This window comes from Cupressus sempervirens, chromosome 3, assembly GCF_028749045.1.
Source record: "Cupressus sempervirens isolate cs-2001-9-10 chromosome 3, ASM2874904v1, whole genome shotgun sequence".
Taxonomy (NCBI): domain Eukaryota; kingdom Viridiplantae; phylum Streptophyta; class Pinopsida; order Cupressales; family Cupressaceae; genus Cupressus; species Cupressus sempervirens.
The window spans coordinates 503,789,231-503,812,813 of record NC_143120.1 but is presented as its reverse complement, the minus strand read 5'-3'; the positions used below and the strand labels follow the sequence as shown (position 1 = coordinate 503,812,813).

Genomic DNA, 23,583 nt, shown 5'->3' with positions numbered 1-23,583 from the left:
CTCGTTCTTAGAATAGATTAAAATATAATCTATAAAGACCAATACAAACTTATCCAGGCAGTCTTGAAATATGTTGTTCATTAAGTTCATAAAGGCTACTGGGGCATTGGTTAACCCAAATGGTAATACTGTAAACTCATAATGTCCATACCTAGTTCTGAATGTTGTTTTATGTATATCTTCGTCCTTTATACGAAGCTGGTGGTAACCTGACCTCAAATCAATTTTTGAAAACATTGTCGCACCCTTCATTTGATCAAAGAGATCATCTATCCTAGGTAACGTGTACCGGTTTTTGATGGTGACATTATTGAGCATTATGTAATCTATGCATAATCTCATGGTTCCATCTTTCTTCCTCACAAACAATACTGGGGCTTCCCATGGTAAGACATTGGGCCGGATTAGTTTCTTATCTAACATATCCTGAAGTTGGATCTGTAATTCCATTAATTCTGTAGTTGTCATCCTATATGGTGCCTGAGATATGGGTTCTGCTTCTGGTATCAAATCTATGGTGAAATCAAATGCTCGGGAAGGGGGTAGTCCAGGAAGCTCTTCAAGAAACACATCTTGATAATTCTTTAAATAGGGGTATTTTTCCTCGAAAGATTCTTTTAACTTTTCTCTGATTTCCCCATCTCCATAAACATAGTCATCTCCATAAGTGGTGGTTTTTGGTTCCCTTGTGTCCTCAATCTTGATTGCAAAAATCTCACAGCCCTTTCTTCCATATCTTTTAAGTTACATTGCAAAATTTTTTTTTGATCTAATTTCATGTTTAATCCCTGTAATGCTTGTGGGTCTACCTCGATCATCCACACAGTTTACAATTTTGGTAAGACAATCTACCTTGGCCTTATGTTCACTGAGCCAATTGATTCCTATGATAATGTTGTAAGACCCAAGAGGTGCTACATATAAGTTCAATTCTGTTGAGAAATTCAGAAAGTCAACCTGAGCTTCAAACAAGCACTGCTCTACCTTAGCCTTTGACTGGTTTGCATACTTGACTGTCCATGGTTTTGCCATAAAGCTAGATCTGTTCGGAAACCTACTTAACAATCTAGGTGATATAAAACATTCAGAAGCTCCAGTATCAATTAAAATGGACACAGGTTTTCCGTAGATCTTACCCAGAGTTTCAATGGGGCCTATTTGCTGTTCTGCCTACCTGTTATCCAGGGCTGCATGAATCCTCTGCTGAAAGACTTCTTGTTGTTGCGGTAGAGGTGGTTGTTGTGGCTGATTGGTGTTAAATTTACTTTGGCACTTACTAGCATAATGATCTCCTCCACAGGTAAAACATCCTCCAAATGGTCCCTTCTTTTCATTATTCTTGTTATTCTTATTTGTATTGAAATTGCTTTTAACATCCTTAACCCCATTACCCTTTGACTCTGGTTTGCTGTACTTGAAGTCCTTAAATTGTCTTTTTTGGGGTCTAGAGTCAACGCCCTTTGAATTCCAAGTTTTTTTTCTTTCATTGTCTCAGATGGAGTCATCCTTTTTTATTTTGTCTTCTTGCCAAACAGCCTTCTCTAGAGCTTCCTCCATGGTTCGAGGGGTGAGAACATCTACAGCTCCGCCTATTCTATTGTTCAAACCCATAATAAATTTCCTTACTTTCAGATTGGTATCCTGCTGATACGGTGGTACATATTTTAACAGTTGGGTGAACTTCTCCTAGTACTTATGTACTAACATGTCTCCTTGCTTTAAGTTTTGGAAGTCTAAAAGTTTATGACCATAAAAGGTTTGAGGCAGCCAGCTATTTCTGAAAATGGTTACAAATTTTTCCCAAGTGATCTCAATGGTTTTTATGTTCTACTCAACGTTGGTGTTTCCCCACCAGGTTGCAGCTTCTTCGGTGAAATGATATATTCCCCAAATTGCTTTTGAGGTTTCAGAGAAATTCCTAATTTCAAAATATTGTTCCATTTCAGTTAACCAAGCTTCTGCTTCCTCCCCGAACTTAGAACCAGAAAACTTGGGTGGTTTGATTTTCTTAATATTTGCTGACAGATCAGCGACTATTTCTTGTTTCTTTCGTTTTTTTGATTGTTTGGGTGAGGAGGTTTTCTTGTTATGCTCAGAGACTTCTGTCTCTACTCTAGAAGGAGGTGAGGATTGAGTTTCCTCACGGCTCTGCCCTATTTGGGCTGCCATTTCATTCATTCTTCTCTCTATGTTTTCCAACTTCAGTTGCATTTCTTGCAAGATCTGAAGTAACAAGTCATTAGAAGATTGAGTCTTCTCACGGATTATACCTTGATCCGCAACATTCTCGTTGCTATTCATTTTATGTTTCTTGTTTTCACCTGTTAATTTACAAATTGTGTCAATTAAGTGGAATTTAAAAAAAAAAAAAAATTTCACAAAAGAGAGAAAAAAGTCTTGCATGAAACGCATAAATTAATAATCTTTAATACTTTGTTGCTTCTCTAAGAGCAACCTTATTCGCAAAAATTTCCTCGATTGAGGATGTTTACATCAAAATATATTATTCTTGCTTCTCAACACTTAATTTTGGCTCATATTGGTACATATCTCGCACATTCCAGGATCTGTGGAACTGCAAAAGAGGATTGCTCTGTCGAGCATTCCAGTTTTGAATCAACTTGTTCCTATATGCTACCTTACTAGCAGGAGTCCATTTGACTCTTTCTTTCTTCATTTGTTGTATTGCTTGGTTTAACGTTTCGTTATCTTGGGGCATGGAATAGCAGGTGTAATCATATTTTTGCATGTTTTTAATTAAATAAGGAAAGATGGGGTGTCGAGTCTTCTTGCGGGGTGTTTTACGTACTTGCATCCTGTGCAATCAGTCCAGAACTTTTAGGTTTTCATATAAGATAGTGTGCCCTAGGTTCAGTGTCGAACCCAGTGCTCTGATACCATATGTAACAAACGAATTTTCATAACCAATTTAAATCTCCTAATAATCTGATTTAATAAGTAACTGATTCCATTTCACATGACAATGATTTCCATTAACTAAATGTAACTATGATAAAAGTAACTGTTTCTAATCTAACTGTGTTTCATATTCAACTGATATATCGGGATCAAAAGAAATAAATAAAAATATACAAATACATTGCTAGCAATTTATCCATTTCTAACTGATAACATATTCAATTGAAAATAAAGTAACGACTAACTTTCTTAACTGATTTATATCAACTAAAATATTTATTCAATGTAAATGTCATTATTTATGCTATTTAGAAAACTAAACTATCTAATTAATCTTCTAAGGGTTAAAAGTAAAAGTGTAAAAGAAACATACAGTAATAATAGAAGAATCCTTTTATCTTGTTGTTCAAGCCTCGGCATTGGTGAGAGGAGAAGCATTGACATAGGCTTAACCTCCCAACCTCAGACCAGACTTATCCTCACACATCCTAACTTATTAGAATGGCCCTCCCTACCTCGAGATCGGGCTTGGGATGTTTTTTAGTCCAGCCATCCGAGCTACCCGGTGGTTGAGTGAAATATCCCCTCTACTATATGGGTCAAAGACGAGCAATACTGGATTGGGACGATTGTCAAATACTTATCAAGAAGCCTTTAGATTGTATTATCTCCAGCGAAATGCGCCAAAATGATATAAATAAATCTACTAGCAATATTCATGGAAGAGTCTTATTGCATTAATAACTGAACTTCAGAGCCCAAACGGAATATAGATAGCTAAACAATATCTAAAAGAACCTGATTTTGCATTGGCAATACATTTAGCTTTTCTTCATTGTCCTTTATCCATAATGCGAGTGATCCCTTTGACAACGGGTGACAGATCAGAAAAAAAATGGCAGAGACGCCTCTCTCCCAAATCACACCTGTGGAAGGAACCGGTTGTTTGCTGTCTCCATCCAGAAAAATGATGCTGCCGCCAATCCCTACTATTCGAGTCTGTGTGCATTAGTTCCCATGGTTGATTCCGCAGTCGCTCCAGACAATCGAATTGCGGATGGGTCAAAGATCAATTCCATCTCCTGCGGCGAGTTATACTGGGTCTGCGATTAATTTCCCAAACTCCAATGCAATGGCGCTGATGGTCGTGTTTGAGTATTATTCTCAACCTTCGATGGGTCCCGTTCAAATACTCCCGAACCGTTGCAATTGGCGCTTCCTCATTGACTAGATGATTTGCCCTGAATCCGACGGTTGCGACCCACGATTATATATTTTCCATATGATTGCTTGGCTGAAAACGGAAGACGGAGTTTGGATTGGTTATTTTTTTCCACGCGATCTGTCCACCTTAAATTACTTTAATTCTATCACCAAAAATTGCCCAATCCTGGTGCGGTCTGAGACGTTTGGGTCAGGGTAAGACCAAGGAGTAAATTTGCTACTTCCTCTGCAAACTGGCTGCTCTTCTATTGCCGGACAATAACAATTCACCCTTCCCTTTGCTCGAACTGGATCTGTTTGAGAACGGTAAGCCGGCAATGACTTTTTCGGCCCGGCCTAGGGAAAATCGTTTGATTAGTGATGCGCCTCCACTGATTCCTCCAAACCTGCCACGGACATCACCTTCTACCTGATCCCTTAATGGTCATAAATCGGCCTTAGGCCGCAGATCTCTGTCCAGATGAAGTAACTGTGATGTCACTTCCAAATTCGCAATAATTCGGATGATATCTCACACCCTCAAAATTGCCTATCAATGGGAGTTATCGTTCCCAAAGACAGTCTGAGAATTTGCAGACCAATGGCTACAAATCGCTCCAAATGGAATAGAAATCGAATCCACAACATCGCTTGTTTCAAATGGGAGCCCTATGTCCTCTATTTATCTCCTTTGCTGAGAAGTTTCTGGAAATTATCCGGAATCATCTTGCACTACAATTATTAACTTTATAAAATTAAATAATTAACTTTATAAAGTTAGAATACAACCTTTATTTAATATTGGAATGAGTAGGCCCCACTTACTTAATTGGAAGACAAAATCGACCCTCTTCCCATAATCATTTGCCTACGAGAGTCAATGATAGGCAAATCCCCTGTTATAATTATGTCGCTAAAAGAGGGACATGACAGTCCGCCCTTCCTGAAATTGCTTGCCCTCAAGCAATCTCAGAGCTGGATGCTGCAAAATGGTCTCATTCTCCCAAGTAGCATCTTCGACTGGTAGATCCTTCCATTTAACCAAATATTCTCTGATTACTCTTCGGCGGAGCTGTTTTTCTCTGCTTCCTAAAATGAATTCCGGTACTAGGATCAATTTCCCTTCATCATCCAAAGGCGGTAATACTGCAGAAGGTATCACATTCTGTCCCAATGCTTTTTTGAGACGTGATACATGAAACACATTATATACTTTGCTGTCTGCTGGAAGTTCAAGTTCATAAGCCAATTCCCCTATTCGCCTAATGATCCTGAAAGGTCCATAATACCTGGGCTTAAGCTTCTCTGACCCACTCTTTTTGAGAGTAGATTGTCGAAATGGTTGAAGCATTAAGTAAACCATGTCGCCCACCTCAAAGCTTCTCTCCGTCCTCTTTTGATCTGCGTATTGCTTATACTGATTCTGTGCTCGAGCGATGTTATCACATAGAGAACTAATGATATCTTTACTTTCTTGTAGTAAATCCCCAGCACGTGGAACCCGAACATCACTCATCAATAAGTCAATGAAACTGGGTGTATCATAGCCGTATAATGCTCGAAAAGGTGTCATTTGGATAGGCATGTGGAAAGTGGTGTTATAGCAATACTCACACAAATAAATCCATCTTACCCAAGCCTTCTGCTGATCAGCTACGTAATTCCTCAAGTAGCCTTCCACCCATTTGTTTACTATTTCCGTCTGCCCATCGGTTTGCGGGTGATAACTAGTACTGGGTGTGAGCTCAGTGCCGCATAATCGAAACACTTCTTGCCAGAAATGACCCAAGAATCTACTATCCCTGTCACTGGCAATACTGCGGGGTATCCCATGTAACCTGAAAACCTCCCTGAAGAATACTTCAGCTACCTGTACTGCAGTATGAGTAGTGGTGATGGGAAAGAAATGAGCATATTTTGTTAGCCTATCCACCACCACATAAATGCAATCACGTCCCTGAGCCTTGGGCAACCCAGTAATGAAATCCATGGATATGCATTCCCACTTCTGACACGGAATGGGAAGTGGCTGTAGAAGCCCTGCTGGAAAGGTGTGCTCCTGTTTATTCTGTTGGCAAACGGAACACTCACGAACATACTGCAAAACATCCTTCTTAAGTCCTTTCCATGTAAACCGTTCTCGCACCTGTCTATATGTTTTAAAGTATCCGGGGTGACCAGCTATAGGTGAATCATGAAGAGCTCGCATAATGAACTGCTTCACCTTCGATCCTGGGACTAAAAATATCCTGCTCTTGTAAATAATCAATTCATCCACAAGTGTATACCTGGTATCGACAAGTGTCCCATCAACTATCCTAGATGCCCATGAATCTCTGGCATATTTTGCAATAATCAGATGCTTCCAATCCTCAGAGATCTCAATCATTGAACTAAGATGTGGTCTGCGTGACAGGGCATCTGCCACCACATTCTGTGTGCCCTTAACATAAGATATATCAAAGTCATATGCCTGTAACTTACTGACCCATTTTTGTTGCCTATCATTGAGATCCCTTTGCCCAAGGAAATGTCTTAAACTGTTGTGGTCAGTTTTTATGCAAAATTTGCCACCTACTAAGTACTGCCTGAACTTAGCTAATGCATGCATGATAGCTAACATCTCCTTGTCGTAAATGCTGAATGATCTCTCTGGCCCACGGAGTTTCCTGCTTTCATATGCAATTGGGTGTTTATCCTGCATCAAAACAGCCCCAATACCATCTCCTGAGGCATCACACTGGAGTTCAAATGGTTTCGAGAAATCAGGCAATGCTAGTACCGGACATGAAGTCATGATCTCCTTGAATTTGTCAAAACAAGCCTGTGCCTTTGCTGTCCAAACGAAAGCTCCCCTTTTAAGCAAATCTGTTATTGGGGCCGCATGTCGTGAATACCCGCAAACAAATCTGCGGTAGAAGCCACATAACCCAAGGAATCCTCTTAACTGAGTTAGGTTCTCAGGAGTAGGCCACTCCACAATAGCACGAATCTTATCAGGATCCATCCGTACTCCCTCTCGGCTGATAATATGACCTAAGTATAACAACTCAATCATTCCCAAATCGCATTTGGACTCTTTGGCATACAAGGACTCTTCTTGCAAGGTCTTCAATACTGTTTCTAGATGCGCCATGTGCTCCTGCCATGTTCGATTGTATACCAAGATATCATCAAAAAATACCAACACGAATTTCCTCAGTTGATGATGGAAGACCTTATTCATGGTGGACTGGAAAGTAGCTGGTGCATTGGTTAATCCAAATGGCATTACTACAAACTCAAAATGCCCACAATGGCACCTGAATGCAGTCTTCTCAATGTCCTGTTCTCTGACTCTAATCTGGTGGTAGCCTGATCTCAAATCAATCTTACTAAAGTAGCATGCCCCATGCAGTTCATCTATTAGCTCATCAATCCGTGGAATAGGATATCTATTCTTAATGGTTTTCTTATTCAACATCCTGTAATCTATACACATCCGTAACGAACCATCTTTCTTCTTAACCAAAACTACTGAAGAAGCAAAAGGAGACTTACTAGGTCTGATGTGTCCCATCGCGAGAAGCTCCTTGATGGTTTTTTCTATCTCATCTTTAAGCCTTTTGGGATGCCTGTATGGAGTGATCATGACTGGTTTAGCACCTTCTTCTAATTCGATGATGTGCTCGATCCCTCTATCAGGTGGTGTACCAGGTGGAATATCGTTGAATACCTTACTATACTTTTCCCTCAATATCTGTATGTCGGGATGATATTCTGTCTTTTGTTGTTCCTCCTGTGTAGGCATGAGAGTACACATGGCTGCCCATTCAAGGTCCTCATGTCTCACCAATCTTTCCAATCGTCTAAGAGAGATCGTTCGGATATCACTATTCCGAATAGCTCTCAATACATGCTGCCTCCCATCTACTTCGAACTTAATCTCCATGTCCCTGAGTCGAAAGGTAACCTCACCCAATAAACGTAACCATGTCATTCCCAAAACGATATCCAAATCACCCATATTGACCACGTGGTAATCCGCTTTGAACTCATAATTATTCAGGCGTAAAGGCATGTCTCTGACTATCTTGTTACACTTAAGAGTGTATCCGTCAGCAACCTGTACTCGAAGACCTTCGAATTCTTCTGTCTTAATACCACGACGCTCAACCAATCTTGCATCAATGAAGTTATGTGTAGTTCCGGTATCAACTAATGTAATCACCTTCTGTCCTGCTAGGACACCACGTAATCTGAAAGATCCTTCCTGTTGAATACTAGACAAACGCCCTTGCTGTAGATGCAATTCAGGTTCTTCTTTCTGTTCTGACTTTCCTGTCTCTTCCTCAGATTCTGAACTAGTGTGTTCATCCTCTTTTGCCGCACTGTTGGAATCTGATCCTTCGTAATATGCCCACATAACCCTATTGGCTTTTCCTTTTGGTCGCAAGGGACAATCATGATCCCTGTCATATGGACCTTTGCAATAGAAGCATAACTTCTTCCTTCGCAAGTCATTTAATGCCTCTGTATCTAGGGGTGTGGTAGATTTCCCTTTGGTTTCAATGCTCTTCCCTTTATTTTTATCAAACTTCCTATTGTCTTTGAAAGAGGTAGTATTCCTGGGAGTGAACCGGCTAGAAGGGGCTGTAAGTTCCATACTTCGTGCTTTCCTCATGGCTTCCTGCAGTGTTGGTGGGTCAAATGCCTTAATCCATCCCTTGAGGGGTTCAGACAATCCTTCTGTAAATAAGATAACTAACCTCCTTTCCGATACATCTGGTACCATGACTGACAACCTTTGAAATTCGCTAATATAAACCTCTAAATTGCCAAACTGTCTTAACTGAGCAAGGTCGCGAAAATAAATTTCTGGATCCTTCTTATCAAAACGTTCAACCAATCTATCCACAAAGTCCTGGTATGATGTTACCTGATTGTGCTGCAAAGTAACCATTCCATGTGACCACCAATCATGAGCTGCGCCTTCCAGATGCAAGGTGGCATACCTGATGGCATCTATTTCTGACATAGGCCTTAACGCTAGAAAGGTGTCCAACTTATGAATCCAAGCTTGTGCTGTCATCTGACCACTCCCATCGAAAAAAGGCAAAGTAAGTTTACTGACAGCTCGTTGTAACTCACTTTCATGACCTCCTCTAGGTCTCCTATTCTGGCGGCTATTCCTCATATGTTCTCTTCTTTGGTTTAGATATCGATCAAAGTTCAATAATTCACGCACATGCGGGGGTAATGCTTGCCATTCTGCCGTAGCAGCCCTAAGATCATCCTGGAAATCTTCTGGTGCATCGTCTTCTCCCATCTCCTGAGCCTCTTCCCTTAGGAAGGTGGGACGAGTAGGCCTATTTGCTGTCCATGATCTGCGCCTAGGAGCACCTTGTGATCCTGCCACACTCCTATCATCGTGATCAGATGTGCCTCTTCCTTGATCCTGAATCCTGGGCTGAATAACTCTTTCCATTATGGTAGTCAAAGCCTGTAGTGTCTGAGTTATTTCTTGTTGTCCGGTAGTCATGGTTCTGTAAAATTCTCTGGTTTCATCATCGTCGACCCTGGGAAATCTTGGCGGACTCTGTGTTTGTCTTTCACCCATATCTCCGTCCTTGAATATGGTTCTCTTGCGAATATAACACTGAGAATAAAAGCACTTTTACCCACTCAGGATGGCAGGACTACGGCTCTGATACCACTGAAATATCCCCTCTACTATATGGGTCAAAGAAGAGCAATACTGGATTGGGACGATTGTCAAATACTTATCAAGAAGCCTTTAGATTGTATTATCTCCAGCGAAATGCGCCAAAATGATATAAATAAATCTACTAGCAATATTCATGGAAGAGTCTTATTGCAACAATAATTGAACTTCAGAGCCCAAACGGAATATAGATAGCTAAACAATATCTAAAAGAACCTGATTTTGCATTGGCAATACATTTAGCTTTTCTTCATTGTCCTTTATCCATAATGCGAGTGATCCCTTTGACAACGGGTGACAGATCAGAAAAAAAATGGCAGAGACGCCTCTCTCCCAAATCACACCTGTGGAAGGAACCGGTTGTTTGCTGTCTCCATCCAGAAAAATGATGCTGTCGCCAATCCCTACTATTCGAGTCTGTGTGCATTAGTTCCCATGGTTGATTCCGCAGTCGCTCCAGACAATCGAATTGCGGATGGGTCAAAGATCAATTCCATCTCCTGCGGCGAGCTATACTGGGTCTGCGATTAATTTCCCAAACTCCAATGCAATGGCGCTGATGGTCGTGTTTGAGTATTATTCTCAACCTTCGATGGGTCCCGTTCAAATACTCCCGAACCGTTGCAATTGGCACTTCCTCATTGACTAGATGATTTGCCCTGAATCCGACGGTTGCGACCCACGATTATATATTTTCCATATGATTGCTTGGCTGAAAACGGAAGACGGAGTTTGGATTGGTTATTTTTTTCCACGCGATCTGTCCACCTTAAATTACTTTAATTCTATCACCAAAAATTGCCCAATCCTGGTGCGGTCTGAGACGTTTGGGTCAGGGTAAGACCAAGGAGTAAATTTGCTACTTCCTCTGCAAACTGGCTGCTCTTCTATTGCCGGACAATAACAATTCACCCTTCCCTTTGCTCGAACTGGATCTGTTTGAGAACGGTAAGCCGGCAATGACTTTTTCGGCCCGGCCTAGGGAAAATCGTTTGATTAGTGATGCGCCTCCACTGATTCCTCCAAACCTGCCACGGACATCACCTTCTACCTGATCCCTTAATGGTCATAAATCGACCTTAGGCCACAGATCTCTGTCCAAATGAAGTAACTGTGATGTCACTTCCAAATTCGCAATAATTCGGATGATATCTCACACCCTCAAAATTGCCTATCAATGGGAGTTATCGTTCCCAAAGACAGTCTGAGAATTTGCAGACCAATGGCTACAAATCGCTCCAAATGGAATAGAAATTGAATCCACAACATCGCTTGTTTCAAATGGGAGCCCTATGTCCTCTATTTATCTCCTTTGCTGAGAAGTTTCTGGAAATTATCCGGAATCATCTTGCACTACAATTATTAACTTTATAAAATTAAATAATTAACTTTATAAAGTTAGAATACAACCTTTATTTAATATTGGAATGAGTAGGCCCCACTTACTTAATTGGAAGACAAAATCGACCCTCTTCCCATAATCATTTGCCTACGAGAGTCAATGATAGGCAAATCCCCTGTTATAATTATGTCGCTAAAAGAGGAACATGACATTGAGTGCCCCATCAATTATACCTATATAACTGACATCTACAGACAAATAGTGATCTCAAGATTAGTACATATGCCTGAAATTACCTTGGCCAAGGATTTCAGTTGGGTTTGTGAACCTGATCTCCACCACTCAACTTGACAACAGATTCCATTACTGGGACATGCATGAGCTATTAATTATTCATTATTAAAATCTGATTTCATTGTTGATTCTTGTAGGTTAACTACACCTCTTCACCCATCTGTGGCTTCTATGCCCAGGTGATTCCTAGGTGTCTGAAAGATTATGATCACCTTGTTATTATATACACCTCTTCACCATTCCGTGGCTTCTTTGCCGATGAATTCCTTGGTGTTCGTAAGATTATGAGCATACTGATATTATCTACACCTCTTCACCAATTCTATGGCATCTTGCTAGTGAATTCCTCGATGTTTCAAGAATTCTGAATTTGTTTCGAAAATTGTGATAACATGTGCATTGATGTTGATTCATACAATTCAATCAAGCTTTCTACAGCTACCATTTGAATTCATAAAATGTTGTAATCTCAAGGGTACTTGATGAGGATCTGAAAGAGTCAACGTAATACAAGGAACCAACAACAAGGTACCAAAAATTATCTCAGACTGCATGTAAAACCGACTATGGGTGGATATGGATTAGAAGGGAGTTATGCTTTTGAATACACATTTAATCTCAGCCTATTTGTTTATACTGTCTGGCAATAGACATTATAATCAGTGGAAATCAAACTATGAATAGCATTGCTTCTTTGGTATTTCATTCAACATCTAAAAAAAAGGGAAAGTTAACTACAGTCGGGCTTAGACTTAGCATAGAAAATAAAATAGAAACAAGACTCATGACATGTGATTAAATATGGCTCTTCCTCCCGCGGTCGGAACTCCTGTTCACTCGCTAATTGATAATACAGTCGCCGGTCGAACTAGAGAAAATTTGGGAAGTCAGGGATGAAAGAAATATTGAGGTATCTGGTTGTGATTGCCCAAACCCGACCTAGAATTGATTTGTAGCAGACAAAGAAAAGGAGAGGATAGCCGAATGGAAAGAGGAATGATCCACTAAATCAATTCATGGCATTCTTTAATGGTTGGCCAAGACTCCTTGGCTACCATCAGTTATCAAGGTGACCATTTGAATACATCATAAATTCAAATTTGAAAAGGAGAGAAATAAAGAGGGAAAAGAAATAAGGAGTTGAAAAGTTTTAAACTTATTTTATTATTATAATATGCTCTTATATATGTTCACAGAAGTATATTAATGAGGTGACATTATTAGATTATATTATTATAATTTATTAGTGTCATTTCATTTTTATATTTATGTGTTCGTATTTAAGTGTTTATTATAATGATAAAATAAGAAAATTTAATAATAAATTTTTAAAGGTATGAATTATATTTTAATTTAGATTATTTTATGTTTGTATTATATTGTTTCTCTAATAGCTCATGCGGTCCCATAATGTAACCCGTGGATAAGTTTTTGTATCCTTTCCAAGAAAGTCTTAGGTCATACTTGTCGATCCTAATGACTGAACCAACGAACATCCCATTCCGATGATCCCATTTAGCAATGCTTCCCCTCTCTTCAATCTTCTCCTACAATCACCCATGTAAAACATTCTCGCCAAAAAACATTAATTCCATGGTAATTCAAAACAAAATATATTGATTGTTAATTCAAATCAATTAACTGCTAACCATCTAATAACAATTATAGGTTTCTGGTCATTTCATCAACGTATATAAATAACTAACCCATTTCACATGATCATGAAAAGAAATAATTCGTTAAACTAATAGTTATGATCAAATTAAAAATTAGGGCAAAATTTGGGATGTAACATATGTAATCTATGAAAAGTTGTGTATGTGTGCATAGTAGCTTCTATTTATCTCAATTATTGTATATTTGATGTTAATTAGCTAAATGATGCATGAAAAAATTTGAAGCCCTTAAAAATCTTTGAATTTCATGGGTTTTTTATTTCCCAAGTCCTTACTAAGTCTGGCCGCTGACTATGAGTCCGAGCCCAATTTGGGCCTGACCGAGTCTAAGGTTGGTAACATTGGTATTTTTAATGCAAAGATAAAAAACAATGATAATTTAAATAATTTAATCATTTAAATTATTTTAATATCTTATTTAATAACTTTAAAAACATTAGAAAACTTTTTTTTTTAAAAATATTTTATTCCAGAATCCAACCTGACCAGCATTAATTAGAAATATTTAAAATTTAATTTAGATAATAACATGGAATGCAACATGGGGAGAGATGAGTTTTTGGAGAGCGTGATAGCTGAAGGTCTTGAGATGGATGATCACAACCTTGTGGAGTAGATGACAGTATCATCATCATACTAGATACTAGATGGATTTCTAATTTTTGTTTACAATATTAAGTTTTTTCATTTTTATTTTGCATATCAGCTATTTAGCACCAAACTGTATTATTTTGAATTTTAAATTTGAATATGTAATGATAATCTCAGCAATTAATAATCTGATATGATGATAATCATATGAGATATTACGAAATCAGATATGACTATGAGATACATTAATGTGATTATGTGAGTTTTTTGAACTATTTGACTCTATATCAATGTGACATTACTATTAGTATTTACTTCAGTTTTTTAGTTTTACAGTTTTACTGTTTTGTATTTAGTATTAGACTCTTTAAACTATTAAAAAAAAATTGCAGTCTCCACGTACACCTGTCTCCTATTTTTGAAAAATAGCCGTACTGGTACCAATACTAGTACCAATTGCAAAAATCTCCAAGTCTCCCCTTCTCCCGGTAACCTTGTTTATTGTTTGTTAAGCTCAAGTAGACTTGAACCCAAGACCACTCACATGAGAAGCTCACAATTACCTCCCTAAAGCATTTTAGTCAAGGTTGCACGGGGACATGGGTACTTAGGGTACCAGGACGGGTGCAGGTACGGGTACAACTATTTTTCAAAATAGGGTACTTGGGTATGTCAAACTTTAGTTTTAATTATACTTTATATCTATGGAAAATTTGAAATTATGAGTCATGACAATAATTTTTCTAAACAAGAACAGTGATAAAGTTTGCAAATGTAATGTACTGTTTTCAGTTTCAGATTTGCTATATGTTTGTAATAATAATATTTTGGATGCATAACAGAGAAGACAGACTCTAAACATGAACAAGAACATTATTAATCATATGACAATGACATATTGCAAATGATAAACTTCTGACTTGAACAGTGATAAAGTTTATTGTTAATCAATATTGTATCAAAGTTTCAAACTCATTAGGTATTGAATTAAGTTTGATAAACAACAAGCTGATATGAAAACAAAAAATTGAAAAAACAAATCAGAAATCTTAATCAAGGTCCTTAATTATATGCTCTCCACCAAGTACCTCGGTACTTGGAATATGTGTACCCGGAATTGGGTATGTGTGTACGTGTACCAGGGGTGTGGGTGCAAGTACACATGCAACCTTGATTTTAGTAGAAGTATATTATTGTAATATTTAGCTTTCCTGTAAACTAGCTTGGAATCATATTAATTTGATATCTCATGAGCTGGGTTGAATGTTCTGATGAGTTTTTAGTTCTTGTCGGTATTAAGTTTTGTGATCTTATAGTTATTATAAAGCAGGGAAAAGCCCTTGCGCAAACTAGAGAGGTGGTTACAAGCAGGGAAATTATCTTCCCATGAATAACAGTAGAATTACATACTTGTAAGAAGTCTGAACCAAGAAACACAACCATAGATCAATGCAAGAAAGTCATCAGGGATTACAAACGTTTCCCTTTGTATGAGAGCGTAGGATAATTCAAAAGGGTGTCTCTTCCCATTTTTGTTCTTTTTCCTTTTGAAAGCTTGCTAGCCCTCTCCACCTTTGTTGCCTCATCAGACCAGCCCAAAGAACATTCTTGGTGAGTGATCTCCATCTCAGCAGAGGATCTGTCCTCTTGATGACATTGGTTCTTCCCAATCACAGGTTCCTCCCCCTTATTGTGGAAATCCACAGTGCCCCTTTTCTCCCTTGCATACAGAGTAGCTGCACCGCGTTGCTTCAATCCTTTTAGTTGCTGATCTTTTGGGTGTCTTTGTTTATTGGATCAGAAGCTAGCTGCTGCCCTTTTCTAGTAACAATTTGAGAATACCTTTGCTGATTCTCATTTTTCTTCTCCACTGTGTAATGATCAATTTTAACATCTCTTCACCATGATGTAGCCTTGTAATTTTTTTGTCTCGCACAATGATCAGCTAAATGCACCATTTGAAAGTAACATCTGCATCTAAATGGAACCCCTTCATAATCCAGAGGCTGTACCCAACATCCTTCAATATTTTGATTGCAAGTGCTTCAGGTAGCCCATTGGAAACACCGATTTCAACTTAAGATTCAAGCAAAAGTAGAATGCAGTATGTTTGAAGAACCATCGTCGATCTGTAAACAATTTCCCAGAGAATTTCCTACAGCCTCAAAGTGAGATTCCAACCAAAAATACAAAGGGAGGTTTGGAAGCATTTACACAAATTGGAACTCTATCAAACACTTCTGTGGACGGCCAAGAGGTCGGATGCCAGAGCTTTAGCATTAGTGGATATTTTTCCTTCCAGCACAATTGAAAATCATATATACAGCACCTTTTTTCAATCCTGAACAACTTTCAATCACCACAATTAACAATCCTATGGCAGTAGGCTAAATTTGAACTCTCCCTGCCAAGATGGGTTCCAAGTGCCCCGAGATCCACTTGTGTAAATCCTGCAAACTCGGCTATAAGCCTTTGAAATGGCCAATAAATCCCACCTCAGAAAAAATTGCCACATTATGATCTGCTTCCTCTTCGACCTCCCCTCCTAACTCCACCATAATAGCACTGATTTTTGACTGAATGCTTATATTCCCAAACCCTACCCCCTGGATGGGGAGGGTTCATGGAGGGGCAAAAGGTCCACTGGCAACCGTGGGGGCCCTTGCTGGGTCTGCACACTCCTTGACACCCATGGCCTCCTCAAACCAAGCTGAGCATCTTTCCACCCCGGCATCACGTGGTCCAGCTGTTTGCCCTGAAAATGAGCATTCTGAAAGAACTAAGAAGCCATCGCTGCCATGTCTAAACTTGTCTCTATGCTCCCTTGTCCGAAGCACCCTCCCCTTATTCAGCAATCCCTCTCTGTCGGCAGTCACGCATTATCCCTGCACAAACAATCTTTCGCCTGGGCAGAGGTTTGTACAAAAGATGAAACCCTAGAAGCATCGGTAGCCAACAGTAAAATCACAGAGCTCATTTCCAAATTTGACTAGTGAAAACAAAGTGTTTTGATGAAATTTTACAAGCGTCTTTATGATTGTGGAACATGCTCATAAGGCTTTCACTTCATATCTTATGTGTAACAATTTAGTTTTTCCAAAGTAGTTGGCTATTTTTTGCTTTGTTAACAAAAATAAGCATTGTTAAGAAATGAAAATATATAAATAGACAATTGTACAATATCATGGCTGCTACTGACTCAAAATTTTAATGTGAAATTTCCAAAATCTAAGAGGGAGTAATTATTCTGCTTGGAAGAGGGCAACCCCTAGCACACACGGTAGACAGATAGGCTTGAAGTCGTGGGTCACTCCCAAGGTCTCGGATTCGATTCCGCCTCCGGGTTCAAATGGTGAGAGCATAGATGGAAGACTCGCAGGTTACTCGGCGAGTTTTTAAAACTCGCCGAGTGTTTTGGGACGGCGAGTAAATCGCCCAAAAACTCGGCGTGAGTCCAAAAACTCGCCGAGTAATCGGCGAGTTTTAGTCAAAAACTCGGCGAGTTATGTAAAAAAACTCACGGTTCAGGGAACCCGCGGCTAGACGCCTAAATAGGTCAAATTTGCATTGTTTTTTGCATTGTTTCTTTCATTTGTGTGGAGCAAGGAAGGTTTTAGCTGATTGCAAGTGATTAAAGGCAGATTGGAGTGGATTTTGGAGGATTCTAACTGAATTTAGAAGAGAAATTTCTTTCCAGGTATGTTCATCTTATCATTGTTTGAAAACTTTTTATAGTTTTAAGCAAAGCTTTTATTGTTTTTGTTGTTGTTTGTAAATGATTTCAAATCATTTGAAAGTTGAAACCCTAGTGGCTAGTTGTTCTAAACTTCTAGCTTCTAAGTTTTAACTCTAAGTTCTAACTTTGTTTATTCGTTTTTCTATAAATTTAATTATTTATGTGTAGGGCAGCGGACAAGCATTAAGAAAACATGACAAACCTGCAAGAAGAGTGGCCACAAACACCATGCCCATCTGGATATATAGGCACTCGGCCTAAAAATGCAAGAGATAAGGCATGGCGGTATGCCTATGAAGCTCCAAGTCCAAATGATATTGGGAAGGTGATATGCATTCCCTGTGAGAGAATTATTTCTGGAGGCATAAACCGCCTCAAATACCACCTTGTAGGCATAAAGAAACATGACTCAAATCCTTGTCTCAAGGTAACTGATGAAGAAAAAAGATTCATCCATGCCCTACTTGCAGCTGCTGAAGAGAAAAAATTGAATAGGGAGAGGGCAAAATTATCTATGAGGGCAGCCATAGCTGAATCTGAAGGAGCTCCTTTTGATATGCAAGAGGAAGAAGAAGCACTTGAGAACATACCAGGATCTCTTCGTGGCCCATGGATCCGCAAACAAAATTTCTCTTTTACCGGTTCCACTTCTTCTACATCTCCTACTTCTTCATCATCACCATCCGGATCCCCATCAGGGATAGGTGGTTATTTTGTGCCCAGGAACACACCTGGAGCACAACCATCATTAGAGGGCACTGCATGGTTTAAGGAGGTGCATGAGCAAACTGATATTGCAGCAGCTGATTTTTGGTTTTTCAACAATATCTCAATGAATGCCGCTGATAGTCCCTATTGGGTCAATATGGTGAATGCAATGACAATATCAGGCAAAGGGTACAAGCCGCCTAATCGCAAGGATATGAGTGGAAGGTTAGTATTTTACTATTTAGTAATTGTAAATAATTGAGATTCACTTTAGTTCATTGTTATATTTTAAATCTTAATTGTTATAACTTATTTCCTAATTTTTTACTAACACTTACACTTTATTTAATATTACACTTAAATTTTGTAGGTTGCTTGACAAAGCGGTTGGTAGGGCAAGATTGTTGATAGAAGACCAAAAGAAAGAGTGGAAGAAGTATGGCTGCACCATTTTATCTGATGGGTGGACAGATGGAAGAAGTAGAACCATTATTAACTTCTTGATTGCTTGCAAAGATGATGTGGTGTTTTGGAAATCTGTCGATGCCTCCAACAAAGTGAAAAATGCAGCCACATTGGCTTTAATGTTGGAGAATGTTGTCATGGAGGTGGGAATAGAGAATGTGGTGCAAATAATCACAGATAATGCAGCAGCATATGTGGCAGCAGGTAGATTTAATTTTTTATATTTGAATCAATATGAATCATGAATGTAATGCTATGGTATTATTCAATTTAGATTTGATGTAATTTGTAAATACTAAATATGGAAAGTTTGTTACTGATTATTGATTTTTTGCTAATCTTTTAGGTAGAATCCTCCAAGAGAGGCATCCCACACTTTTTTGGTCACCTTGTGCAGCACATGTCCTTGACCTTCTTTTGGAGGACATAGGAAAACTTGATTGGGTGAGTCCAGTTGTGGAAGATGCTAGGCGAGTCACGAAATATATCTATAATCACCCATGGGTTCTCAGTTTGATGAGAAAAGCCACTAAAGGCAAAGATTTGATGAGACCTGCTATGACAAGGTTTGCAACGGTCTTCTTGACGTTGCAAAGTATTCTTGACCACATATTGGCTTTGAAGCAAATGTTTGTGTGTGCTGATTGGGTTGCTTCACCTTACTCAAAGAAGCCCAAAGGAGAAGCTGTGGCACGAATAGTCTTTGATGATAGCTTTTTTGCAAAGGCTAAGGAGATTGTGGAGGTAACTTCATTATATTTTTAGTTTATTCAAGTTTCATTTTCAATTCATAACTTACTATGTTATTAACTAATTTGTATTTTTCGAATTTCAAATGTAGATGTCTCTGCCCCTGGTTCTAGTCTTGCGCACATGTGATGGGCAGCAATCCCCAATGGGAGGTCTTTATGAGGCCATGGACAGGGCGAAAGAGGCTGTTAGAAGTTACTATCACGGGGACAGTCTCAGATTTGACCCCATTTGGGAAATAATTGATAGGAGATGGAACAATATGCTCCACCAACCTATTCATGCAGCAGGCTACTTCCTCAATCCCAAATTCAGGTACTATGATAATTGATTGTCCTTGAAGTTGGGATTTTAATAAGTCTTTATTTTACTTTACTTTTTAAGGTTGTGTAGTAAGACTTGATATCATTTTCTATTTGTTTTAGGGCTGATGATTCCTACTCAGATCCTAATGGAGAGGTCATGGAAGGTCTCTCTAAATGCATTGAGAGAATGATATCAAGTGAAGAGGAGAGAGACCTTATTGTGACCGAACAACAAATCTATGTGGAATCAAGGGGTCCTTTGTTCTCTTCTATGCTAGCAAAGAGAGCAAGATCTACTCAAGCACCAGGTAAAGCGTCAAACTTTAAAACTTTTGCTAATTGATAAGTTGTGCTTCTGATTTTGTTTTTTATTGCTTTACAACTTTTTAAATTTTGTTTTGCAGATGCTTGGTGGGCAAGTTGGGGTGGCAATACCCCCAATTTAAGGAAATTTTCTCTCAGAGTCCTATCCCAACCTTGTAGCTCATCCCATTGTGAGCGCAATTGGAGCTTATTTGAGTCCATCCATACAAAGAAAAGAAACAGAATGACTCAAAAACTGCTTAATGACCTTGTTTATGTGCACTATAATCTTAAGTTGCGCATAAAAAAGTCACAGCTCTTAGAACTACCTGGTCCGCTTGATCTAGATGAGAGAGATCCTTATTCTGATTGGATAGCACAGGAGCCAAGTCCATTTTTTACACCAGATGAGATCGCTGATTTGGAGAGGCAGGCCATGGAGGGGGAGGTTGACACTGATTTTCAGTTCACTATGGATGACATTGAGGATGAGGACGAGGATGATGATGATTCAGGCGAGGATCAAACATTACCATTAGGTGGAGATGCATCCTCTTCTAGGACGCCGAGCCAGTCAGTAGGGACGTCGAGCGAGGGGGCACAGCCACAGAGTTCACAGTCACGCAGCTCACGCCCTATCCCAGTGCGGGGCACTTCTTCTAGGACTAGACCCCCTCGCTTTCCTGCTAGTGCAAGTGGAAAGAGGAAGATGTGATTGGCATTGTCACATTGTATTGATGTATTTAGACTTTTAGTATTTACTTCTAGTTTGACAGATTGAAACTATTTAGTAATTTACTATTTTGCTTCCTACCATGAGCATTCTGCATGAGAATGCAATTTTGTAAGCATTATGCATTTATATATAGCTAAACTTTGTTTCTTTCTTTTGTATTGTCTTTAATTAACTTATTAGATGCATCTTCTCATTAAATTTTGCAAAATAAATGTATTTTTGATTAAATTTCAGCGGTTTTTTAGGTTCCCGAGTTTTTTTTTTAAATCGCCGAGTTTTTCCCGATTAAACTTTTGGGGGGCTTGGCGAGTTTTTGCATTTGGCAAGTTTTCCAACTATGGGTGAGAGTGGCTTGCGCATGGCTGCTCTGCAGCCATGGGGGACTAGTCTCACCCTAAGCTCGCATCGACTGCTGGTCATGCTGGGCTTAGGTCCTGGGGACAACCCCATGTTATATATATATATATTCTGCTTGGAAACACAAAGTCATAGCTCAAGTTTGAAGACTAATGTTTAGCTTTTGGTGCAACAATCATGAGATATACAACAATTGCTGGCCAGCAACAAAATTCATCAAGACTAATCAGAAAGCCAAGTGGATTATCATGTAAGTGTAATAAGCAAGGTTTTATCTATGCCTAGGATAAGTTTCAAATTGTGTACGAGGCAAAGAATCAGAACAAGATTCTACACCTATAGAGTTAATTGCACTGCTTGAAGAGGAGTGTAAAAGTTGATTTCTAGACAAGTGACTGAGTTTTGAGCCTCACCAGAGCCATTAAGTAAATAGGCGACGTGCGATTCTTTTGTTGCTGAATTAATTAATTTATTTTACTTTAGGATATTAAGATTACTTAGAATACTTATTTATTTCCTAGGTAAATGTATTTAGATATTTTATGCATTGACTCCATTTTTATTTTTGGTGACTTAGGTGTCAACTTTATGTCCAATTTTTTTCTTGAAAGGTGTGTAAATCAGTTGTCATCATCTGCTCATCTCCTTTCTAGTGATGGAAATGTAGGTGAATGAGTTGTTACCGTCTCTTTCTTTTTATCTCCCGTATAATGTGACTTCGAAATTTATTGTAGAACACTCGATGAATATAATAGCTGAGATCTGTTTGATACTGTTGATATTACTTATTGAGTCCGTGCGCTAGTTTGTGGAGCAACTAAGTTGTTGCATGCAGCTTTAAATCATTTTTTATAATGTTTAATGCACTTACCTAAAATCTTGCACTTTGTGACATTCTTGAACATCCCCAATTAGAAATCCAGGTTTAAACAGTTTATGAATATTCTTTAACATGAAGAGTCCAATCATGAAGAACATGATGAGGAGGATCGTGACTTGGTCACAAACCAAAAAGGCAAGATGAACACTCTCTGCTGCTTATTAACAATTTTCAATTATTAATCTGAGTATGATAAGCCATTGTACTTGTAGAAAAAAGAAAGTCAAATGATTAGCAATTGTTTTGTATAATAATTGATAAAAATTAATACTAATAGTACTTGCTTATATATTTTACAAGACTCAATCGGTTTATATACTGAAAACTTTACAACTCAGTATGCTTCTGCAAAATATTTTCCATTCTTTTCTCCACCTTTTGGGTAATACCGATGGTTCCTGATTAATAATCATCAGTGACATCACTACTACATATGGATGAAAATCAAAAAACCGATAATTGTTGCAGTGTTCCTATTGACAAGTTTCTGATATTCTTTTTAATCATGAAACCATGCGTCTGGTTTGACATTTAAGTTACAGTTGTGTACCCTTTTGAAGGAATAAATGTCAGAGTAAGCTTTAATAGACCCACATCACATGTATGTAATTCATAGAGCGAACTTTTATGTTTAAGGCCAATATCAGTTTAAAACAGTTCAGATAGTATATCTACAAACAATTAAAACTATATATATCTAGTTTATCTGGGATCTCTGATATACTGTTGGTTGTATTGACTGTGGTTCAGATTTTCTATTTTCGTATATAACTAGTAGCAGTACAATTGCAATAGAGGTTATGATAATTTTCTTCTCTTTGTACAATGAATTTGTTAATTAACTGTATTGAGATTTTCAAAGCATTCAAAAGATTTTTTATTTTCTATATGCATGATACAATCTGTCCATGTTAGCTTTCATTGTGTTGATTCCTTCTTTTTTGCTATCCTCATCCAGGAACTTGCAGGGCTTTCGAGCAGTTGTCTACGTCTATTGTTCTATGTCGCACAAATTCATATCATCTTCACCCTGTTATTCTATGCATTAATAAAGCAAAACTTATAAAGTAGAAGCAATCGGGCATATATTGTACGTTGAAGCAGCATGAAATTACTAAGAACAAAAATGAGAAGTGCAAGTTTGTTCACGCTTCTGTGCAATAAAATATTAATCTTAGATTTGGTATTTCTTTTCCGAATCTTGGCTGTGGTTATGGACGGTCTTTAATAGTGCCGAAGTCTTGGGGCACAGTTTTATTGTGGGACGAGAGATCAATAGTTCAATTCATGATTTCAAATAAATAAATAAATACTGAGGGATTCCATAAAAAGGAAATGAAATAAATGAGTACTATTTGTTTTCTCTTCTACTAATTACAGATTACTAAACTAACAAATAAAAAATATTATTATATTGTGCAACAAGAACAAATGAAAAATGATTATTACATTGTGCAACAATATGACAGTTTTATGTTTTATACATCACAAATTATTTAATTAGCCAATATGCTATTTGCTATGGGGGAATTAAGTTACCTTCTATAGATCACAAATTATTAAATCAAGCAACAGGTTATTTACTTTGAATTAAAGTATATTCTAACTGCTGCT

General features: G+C 38.3%; 2 protein-coding genes across 2 annotated transcripts in view; both read left to right on the top strand.

Moving 5' to 3' along the window:
- LOC149567386 (uncharacterized) overlaps positions 1-23,332 on the top strand; it is a 60,619-nt gene extending 37,287 nt beyond the window's left edge. The window contains exon 3 of the mRNA XM_089820568.1: positions 22,928-23,332. The gene's annotated coding sequence lies outside the window, so the exon portion shown is untranslated. The remainder of the gene's footprint in view (positions 1-22,927) is intronic.
- LOC149567387 (uncharacterized) lies at positions 17,427-20,886 on the top strand. The gene is made up of 6 exons (XM_089820567.1): positions 17,427-18,398; positions 18,544-18,842; positions 18,985-19,382; positions 19,480-19,703; positions 19,814-20,001; positions 20,098-20,886. The coding sequence occupies exons 1-6, from the start codon at positions 17,659-17,661 to the stop codon at positions 20,709-20,711; spliced, it is 2,463 nt and encodes an 820-aa protein (XP_089676693.1). The 5' UTR covers positions 17,427-17,658; the 3' UTR covers positions 20,712-20,886.
- Positions 23,333-23,583: the final 251 nt, after the last annotated feature.